Genomic DNA, 9,725 nt, shown 5'->3' with positions numbered 1-9,725 from the left:
TTGCAAGCTTTGTAATTGTAACATTTAATCCCTCTGTTTTTTTTTTTTTTTTGTTGTTGTTGTTGTTGTTTGTGTGGTTTATGGATTGACACCTTTATTTCTCTGTTTACACTTTTGGTGACCTTATTTTGTTTTTGAGATTCTTTCTCTGGGTTGGTATGTAGGTGGTGGTATCAAGTGTCTTGATTTTAATTTGTTGTTTTCTATTGTGTGTTTTCTGTTGGAAGGACTCCCTTGTAGGGTTGGTCTGGTTTTCACACATTCCCTGAATTTCTGTTTTGTCTGGGAATATCTTAAGTTCACCCTCCTATTTGAGGTACACTTTGGTTGGATATATAATTCTTACTTGGCAATTCCTTTCCTTCAAAGTTTTGTATATGCCATCTCATTGCCTTCTTGCCTGCATCATTTCTGCTGAGAAGTCAGAGCTTAGTTAGTCTTACTCATTGCGTGTTATAGGTAACATTTAGTTTTTCCCAAGCTGCTCTCAAGATTCCTTCTTGAGATTTGTCTTCTTGGTTTGAAATATGTTCTTTAGCCAGTTTGAGTATAGTCTTTTGTCCTTCCAATGTATTATCTATCTTCATAATTTTAGTGTTCATTTAGATTTCAAATCATTGTTTTTGTATGATTTCTAATTTTCTATTTATTTTATAATATTGCTCTTAAATAATTTTCCTAAATTCTTCAAGGTTAATGTCTATCTTTTCCTTGCTTCTGTTTATGTTTTCCTTGAGCTCTTGGAAGGTCATAGATAGATAGATAGATACACACACACACACATATACACACACATGTATATATATACACATATATGCATTACACACATATACACATACATACATGCATACCTATATACACATACATACTACCAATAGACACACACATATGTATCTCTAGACACACACATACATACACACATATATACACAGGGATGTATATGTACTCACACACATATATACACATATACACACACATATATGTATACACACATATGTACACACGTGGCACACATACACACGCACACTTATATACACACACACAGACATACATATATGTACACATATGCATATATACATATATATCTGTGTATATATGATATAGGAGCTCTGGTGGTTTAGTGCCTAAGGCATTTGACTGCTAACCAGAAAGCTGATGGTTCAAGCCCACCAGCCACTCCTCAGAAATAAGACTGAGCAATCTATTTCTGTAGAGATACCACCTCAGAAACTCAAGGAGGGGTCACTATGAGTTGGAACTGACTTGACGGCAGTGAGATTGGTTTTGGTATATATATAATATACGTACATATATACATACACATGTATACATATACATATATATACGTATAAGGAACTCTGGTGGCATAGTGGATAAGACACTTGGCTGCTAACCAGAAGGTCAGCGGTTCAAACCCACCAGCTGCTCTGCAGAAGGAAGACAGAGATCTACTTCCATAAAGATTTAGTCTTGGAAGCCCATTGGGGATCACTATGAGTCAGAATTGACCCAATGACAGTGAGGTTTTTTTTTTGGGGGGGGTATATATACATATACATCTCTCTCTCACTGCTGCTGAATCAATTTTGACTCATAGCGATTCCTCTTTGGGTTTCCGAGGCAGTATCACTACGGAAGTAGATTGCCCTACCTTCCTTCTGAGGAGTGGCTGGTGGGTTTAAACTGCCAGCCTTCTGGTTAGCAGTCAAATGCCTTAGGCACTATGCCACCAGAGCTCCTGAAGGTATTTGACTGTCTGTTGGGTGAGGTGTTCTGGGTAGTAGATATGGCTGACTAGTGGAGAGTTAATGTGATCCTCTCATTTAATGAGGCAGGAAAAAAGAAAACCAAGGAGGAGAAGAGATGGAAAAGATGAAAAGATAGAATAAAAACAGAAGATTAGAAGAAGGGGAACAGGAAAAAGAATTTAAGAAAAAGAGGATAAACAAAAGTTGGGTGAGAGGGATGAAGATTTGGTAAAAATGAAAGAAGAAGAGAGTTAAAAGGGTAAATGATCAGATAGAAAAAAAAAATTTTGGGAAAAGGAAAGTAGAAAAATAAAGGGAGGATAAGGTAATTGAGGAGGGTCTTTTCTAGGTGTGGTCAGCCATTGACCCTGGGAGCAGGCAGTTGTGGCAGAATCTGCTCATTCATGTGTGCACCCACATAGGTGAAAGGAAATTGGTACAAGAAGTCACCTCCAGGAGAGAAGGTTAATGCTTGTTTTTTGTGCTTAGTGTGAAATAGATCAGCCAGTGACACAGGCGTGAGAGGACAGCTGCAGCCCCTGTCCTTTGGAGTGGTTTGCTAATGGTGGTGTTGGGCCATCAGTCAAAGCCCTGCAATTCAAACCCACCACCCATCCTGCAGGAGAAAGGGTGGCTGTCATCCACAAAGATTCACAGGTTCTGAAACCCCAGGAGGAAGTTTCACTTCGTGCCAAAAAGGGTTGCAAAGAGTTGGACTGGAATCCACTGTCATGGGCCTGATTTGGGGTTTGGTTTATTCGGGGAGAGTTTCTTCCCTTTCCCTTACTCCTTCCTGAACTCAGCAGCAGCTGAAACTACAGGAGAGGTCTGCACGTTTCCCTATACAATCCTCTAACACAAGCGTGGCTTTAGGTCACCTTGAAATCCTCCTGATCTGTCTGCCCTGTGTCTTTATTGCCTATGGGTTCTGTGAAGTTGTTTTTTTTTCCCTTCTCTTTGATCACCTTTGTGTTTCTAATTGCTTCTGTTTGGGCTTGGCGGGCTCTGGCCCCCCCCCCCCCCCCAGTCACTGACCTCGGTCTCTTTCCTGTGTTCACTCAATCTAATACTTTAATACTTTATATCTTCTCATTGTTGTTGTTGTTGTTATGTGCTGTCAGTTGGACTGACTCACAGTGACCCCTCCTTGGGTTTCCGAGGCAGTATCACTATGGAAGTAGATTGCCCCATCTTCCTTCTGAGGAGTGGCTGGTGGGTTTGAACCACCAGCCTTCTGGTTAGCAATCAAATGTCTTAGGCACTATGCTACCAGAGCTTATCTTCTCATTAGATGTTCATAATTCCAGGATTATTATTTGTATCTGTTTTACTGATTGTCTTTAAATCTCCATTGAAGAGGGATCTGGCATGGTCTGTTGGTAGGACACCATCTTAGGACTCCGTGGCCATTTTTTTTTTAGAAGTATACTCACTCCTTACCTATTAACATGGTTAGGTTCCAGAAACCAAGTTGTTATATGGAATCGGTGAGACATAGGGGCCATGCCTGTCTTTGACACTGCTGTCTTCCCCTATTCCCTTGTCACCTACAGCCCATCAGGCACCCCTGGCTCTTCTAGGGATACATGTGGTGCAGTGGGCCCCTTTCCCCACCCCCTCATCCCCATCACCACAGAGCCTGTGGTGGTTGGGGTGGTAGTTGTGGTCAGGTTTGTCTGCCACCTGCCAGTGCCTGTCCTGGGTGGGGACTTCACTCATACTCTATTAGCCCTACAGCCCTTTGCAGCCCCCTTCCCCCTCTATGCCTTTCCACTTCCCTCCCCACTGACCTCCCTGACATTTTCAGGCCCTCATTTGGACTCCCCATGCCCACTTGCAACCTTGTATCCTCCCTGCACCCTCTGTGGCCGGACCTAGACATCACAAACAAATTGGAGGTGGAGTCTTGTGAGTTGTTGGCTGCTGTACCCTCATGTGGCCCAGTCGTTGTTAGGGCTTCCAGTGTATCATTCCAGGTGGTCCATGGAGGATGCTCCAGGCTGACCATAGCACTACATGGAGCCTGGACTATTGGAGGCTTGCCTGAGAACTTTTTCAAAGTTATTGTAAATGCAAAATGTCCTATAACAAGATAGTTGATAACTGAGGAGTAGATGTAGATCTCCAGGTCCTTCTTTCTGGCCTGTCTTAGTCTGGAAGTTCTGCTGAAACCTGTCCACCATGGGTGACTCTGCTGATTTTTGAAGTACCGATGTCATAGCTTCTATCACAGCAACAGGCATGCCACCACAGTATGACAAACTTACAGATGGGTGGTAGAGAGCCATATTAAGCAATCATATATGAGCTGTAATTTATTATTATCATTGAAGGAGATAGTGTGAGTAGGTGAAACGGATGAAGTAAATGAAGAACACTTGTGTGACTCTAAGAAAAGACTAGCACAGATAACTGTAAGGAGCAACAAGGCATGTGAGCCTTTTTTGTTATTGTTTTTGAAGATGAGGGAGATAGATGCATAGTTTGGGAACAGAAGAGAAATACCTAATACTTGGGAAATATTACAAGATCCTGGACAGTTGAGGACATAAGATTCCTTCAGAAGAGGTGTATGAGCAGTGTATTTCTACACTACTTTTTGCTCTCTTCTGTGTGAGGGTATATTTAACAATCCTTAATAAAAATCCTTATAGCCTTACGTAAGTTTAAAATATTTATGAATGATTTGTGATGCGATAATTGCTATTAAAAATCACCAGAAAACATTTTGGACAAAGTTTGCTTGTTTTTTTTTTTTTTTTTAAATTCAGTGATAAAGTTTTGGGAGAAGATGAATGTTAAGCATGTATATACTACTCAGATGAGAATTTCACATCAAATTGGATCAATTGGTCATGGTAGAAGAGTCTAACAGTGTTGCATTTGAGTATCATATTTGGTTTTGAGTACTATTTTTCTTTTAATTAATATTTCAGAAAGCTTGCAAAATCTTATTTAAATCTTAGGTAATTATTTTCCCATTTATATGTATTGTAATAAAAGCCATTAAGAAACTATCATTCATTTCATTAACATACTGTAGTCAGCTTTTCCTTCTTGTGGAATGATGCATTGCTATTATTAGTTTATTCCTAGATTTTAGCCAAGGATTATATACCTTGCCTCATTACAGGGATCAGAAAAAAAAATTAAAAATTAAAATTGTGTTTCAAAAAACTATGCCTAAAGTATAAGGATCTCTGGTAGTATAGTGGTTAAGGCATTTGGCTGCTAACCAAAAGGTTATTGGTTCAAACTGGGAAGAAAGATGAGGCAATCTGCTTCCATAAAGATTTGTATCCTTGGAAACCCAGTGGGGGTCACTATGAGTGGGAATTGACTCGATGTCACTGAGTTTCGTTTTGGGGTTTATGACTAGGCTAGCATATGTTTACCAATCATTTAAACAGTTTATATTGAAAAGATAAATTTAAAATATGAAATTTCGAGAAATACGATAATCTTGTTATGTGCCCTCAAGTTGGACCCCACTCATAGCAACCCCTCCTTGGGTTTCCGTGGCGGTATCACTATGGAAGTAGAAATTTTAAGAAAATGTAAAATGAATATTAAAAGTAAATCTTAAAAGGAATAACTTGAGCTAGTGTTTATTAAAATATAGAAATTTTTGATTAGAACAATGAAACAATTATTTTTTAATTTACTTTTATGGTATCTTTTGGACATTTTTCTCTAATATTAACAAGCTAAAGTGAGGAGGCTAACCCATCATTAGATTGCTCATAGTGAAAATTTCTGTTAATACCCATTTCTGGCCTTCTTTTGAGTAGAAATATTTCACTTAAATATGATTTCAAAAAGCTTGCTAACTCTTATTTCAAATTCTAGATAGTTATTTTTCAGTTTATAAGTGTATTAATTGAAAACTCCAAAAAGGTATATTGTAAACCTACTTGGTCTGTATTTTTGTGTTATCTTATAATGAAATACCAAGAATTCATATTTTTAAATAATTATTTATTAATATTTGGCATAGTGCCTAAGACATTGGACTGCTAACTAGAAGGTTGGCGGTTCAAACTCACCAGCCTCTCAGCAGAAGGAAGATGGGGCAATCTCTGTAAAGATTTACCGCCTTGGAAACCGAATGGAGGTCTCTGTGAGTTGGAATCAACTCAATGATAGTGAGTTTGGTTTGGTTTTTATTTTAGTGTAATTCTTTTGAACTTGTAGCCCCATCCATTTTACTGCTTTCCATTAACATCTACTTTAAAAAATATGATTCTTTGTTCTTCCTTTTTATTTTTTACAGTTTCATCCCTTAATATTCTCATTATCTGTAGATGTATTTTGTTCTTTTATAATTACACTTTTCTAAGACATACCAGTTTATAAAAATGATAACAAAAGTTTTGAAATTATTAGTTAGAGAATCACAAATGAATGAACATCACTTGCAATGTTTTCTAATACTAAAAATAAATAAATAAATAAAAATCTATTTAGATGTACATTATACATTTGGTTAAAAGACATGTATCATTTGACCCCATTTTAAGAATAAAATATATGTGTGTATACAGAAATCAAAGGGAAAAATATATTACTTTTGAGATCAAAGTAACATTTTGAAGGAGAAGAAAATTATGTGTGATATTGATGGTACCACTTCTGTGGTAATCTCAAAGATTTATTTTATTTTATTATATATGCACTATAGGAGCTCTGGTAGCATAGTGGCTAAAGCACTTGACTGCTAACCAGAAGGCTGGCGGTTCAAACCCACCAGCCACTCCTCGGAAGGAAGGTTGGGCAATCCTACTTCCATAGTGATACTGCCTCGGAAACCCAAGGAGGCCGACTTGACGGCACATAACAACAACAACAACAATATGCACTATATATTTTTTTATTTTTCCTTTCTGAAACACATTTTTCTTTTTTCAGAAAGAAATATTTAGTTGCAAAAGTTATCATTATTTTTCTTTCATAAGAGAGTTTTCAAATACTTATGAACAAGAAACTTCACCTGAGCTAGGAAGTATCCTGGAAGGGATATGGCACTTTCTCATTTAGTTTATTTAGTTTTCTTTACCAGGAGGAGCTTGTTAAACACTTTACAACTTTCTCGGGCTGCTGCTCTAACACCATTGCAAAAGAAAATTCCTCGAAATGCTGCTATTAACACCTTTGCTAAAAATGGAACAAAATCTCCCTTTTTTTTACCCAACTGTTAGATTTCAAGCCAAGTAACTGCATTGAGGAAGAGTTCAAAATTGAATAGCTTTACCATCAGCAATAGAACCTTCTATTTTTTATTTATTTTTGAGGTACATACAGTTTGTCCGGAATAATTTGTTAAAGAATGCTTCACAGAAATATTTTTACTTGACTGTGTCTTTAAATTGAAATAGCAAGTTTAGATAGCAATCTTTTTTGAAAATTATATCAAAATAACTAAATTCCCCTATGAAAAGGAGATTTAATTTTAGTTGGGATGTTTTTCTTCATGTTGACCTTTTATTGTGTTTATTATTTCCCAGTTCTGACTGCCTGATGTATTTAGCAATTGGATTTGTTTTTCTGCAGGTTATTTTTTGTTATTATTATTGTTCATATTATGCATCTATACTCTTTTTTATTTTCTAGTAATTGCTTTTTGACAGACACTAGCATTTCAAGTAAAAACTTACTCTTGCTGTTAGAAGAGGAGAACATTGATGAAGTGTAGGGAAAATGAAAACACAAGGCTGGCTTCCAGCTTCTGATGAAGGTATTTGAATTTCTTTTGTGAACAGTAAGCAGTTTTGTTTCCTTTTTTTTTTTTTTTTGGTGTGCATGCTAACTTGGAGCTCTTGAGGGTGATGGGGTATATGATAGTGAACCTGCCTTCAAGGACCACATCACCCAGTGCTTTGAAATTGAGTACGCTGATCTGAGACCTCCAGGCCACACCTGAAAATTTGTGATGGCAAGAAGAGGCTGACCAGACCAGAAAAGACTTACCTGGAAGGCCAATATCATCTAGCCTTCCAAACCAAAACCAAACTCACTGCTGTCAAGTCAACCCCTACTCGTAATGACCCCTCCTTGGGTTTCCGAGGCGGTATCACTACGAAAGTAGATTGCCCAACCTTCCTTCTGAGGATTGGCTGATGGGTTTGAACCGCCAGTCTTCTGGTTAGCAGTCAGATGCCTTAGGTACTGTGCTACCATCTAGCCTTAGGAGACATGGTTTAGCCTGTCGTGAAGGATTAGCTGTAAAAGCCCTGAACACTTAAGACTCAGAGAGCTTCCTGGCTAACAAGAACATCTGTTCTCAGCAGAAGAGTGTGTCCAGTAGGATATAGATGCTTTGCATTGGGAACCCTCCCAGACATCACCCTATGCATCTCTTCGTTTGTATCTTTTTTGGGTATAATACATCTGTGGTGGGAGCTCTGGTGGCATAGTGCCTAAGGCATTTGACTGCTAACCAAAAGGCTGGTGGTTCAAACCCACCAGCCACTTCTCAGAAGGAAGATTGGGCAATCTACTTTCGTAGAAATACCTACTTGGAAACCCAAGTTGGGGTTACTGCGAGTCGGGATTGACTCGACAGCAGTGAGTAAATTAAGTATGATATGCTCTCTATTGTTTTGCAAATCATTCCAGCAAATTATTGAACCCAAAGGAGTAGTGGGAGCCAACAGGTTAGAAAGTAAGCGTTTTATATAGACTCTGAGCTTGTGGTCAGCATTCTCAAGGAATAGTGGAAACTAGCCCTGAATTTGTGGCCAGAAGGCTAGTGTGTCATGTGGACTCTCCAAACCTGTGGCTGACATCTGCTATTTGGCGGTCTGAAGGATGCTGTTCTTCTAACTTGTGAGCTCTGACCTAACTCTGGATAGGTGAGGGTCAGAGATAGAGAGTGCCGCAGGGGTAGCTGATGATGAAGATGGAGGAGTAGGCATCTGAGGACTGAATCAGTGTCTCCATTTTGGGAATTGGATTCATGGTGATCCTTGACAGACAGATGAACAGACACAGACAGACGGACAGATAGATGGTTAGATAGGTAATGGTTCTGTTTCTCTAGAGAACCCTAAGATACTTATGTAGATATTCTACCCTAAGGGAGGGGAAGCATAACTCCTTGTTTCTTGCGTGTGGGCTATACATGCTGACTTTTCTCAGAAGAGTACAATATGACTAGGTAGAGTAAGGGGAGAGTAACTTTGCAGTAGAGAAACCTGACAAGCATTACTTCAGCTAGGTGATTAAGGACAACAACAACAGTTGAAAATGATGTTAATAGTATGCAGTATGAGGAAAATGGCACTTTACCTCTGTAATCTACTTCCTGAAAACAATGATCTCAGTCTAATCATGAGAATAAAAAAACATCAGACACATTCCAGTAGAGAGACATCTTAGGATATACCTGAAGAAACTGGCATCAAGTCAATTCTGACTCACAGAGACCCTAAAGGACAGAGTAGAATGCCCCATAAGGGTTTCCAAGGCTGTAAATCTTTATGGAAGCAGAATGCCACATCTTTCTCCCACTAAACAGCTGGTGGGTTCAAACTGATAACCTTTAAGTTAGCAGCTGAGCACTTTATCCACTCTACCATCAGGGCTCTTTAACCAAAACCAAAAAAGCCCACTGCTATTGAGTTGATTCTAACACATGGTGACCCTGTAGGACAGAGTGGAACTAACTGCCACATAGGGTTTCCAAAGCTGTAAATCTTTACGGGAGCAAACTGTCTCTCCTTTCTCCTGGTGAACAGCTGGTGGATTCAAACTACCAGCCTTTTGGTTAACAGCCGAGTGTTTTAAGCACTGAGCCACAAGAGCTCCTTGGCTCTTTAACCAATACTGCTTAAAACTGTCAAGGCCATCAAAAACAAAAGTTTAAGAAACTGTCACAGTGAAGAGTCTAAAACGACATGACAACTAAGTAAAATATAATATGGTATCCTTGATTGGATCATGGAACTGGAAAGGGAACATTAGGTAAAAAGTAAGAAA

General features: G+C 38.7%; 1 protein-coding gene across 1 annotated transcript in view; it reads left to right on the top strand.

Moving 5' to 3' along the window:
- The first annotated feature begins 3,251 nt into the window (after positions 1-3,251).
- Positions 3,252-9,725, top strand: part of ERICH1 (glutamate rich 1) — a 154,959-nt gene continuing 148,485 nt past the window's right edge. The window contains exons 1-2 of the mRNA XM_007944433.1: positions 3,252-3,418; positions 3,556-3,656. Coding sequence (XP_007942624.1) covers positions 3,252-3,418; positions 3,556-3,656 — 268 coding nt within the window. The remainder of the gene's footprint in view (positions 3,419-3,555; positions 3,657-9,725) is intronic.

This window comes from Orycteropus afer, unplaced genomic scaffold (genome assembly GCF_000298275.1).
Source record: "Orycteropus afer afer isolate SDZICR_OR568_19922 unplaced genomic scaffold, OryAfe1.0 scaffold00125, whole genome shotgun sequence".
In the NCBI taxonomy this organism is placed as follows: Eukaryota; Metazoa; Chordata; class Mammalia; order Tubulidentata; family Orycteropodidae; genus Orycteropus; species Orycteropus afer.
This window is presented reverse-complemented; position numbering and strand designations above follow the sequence as displayed.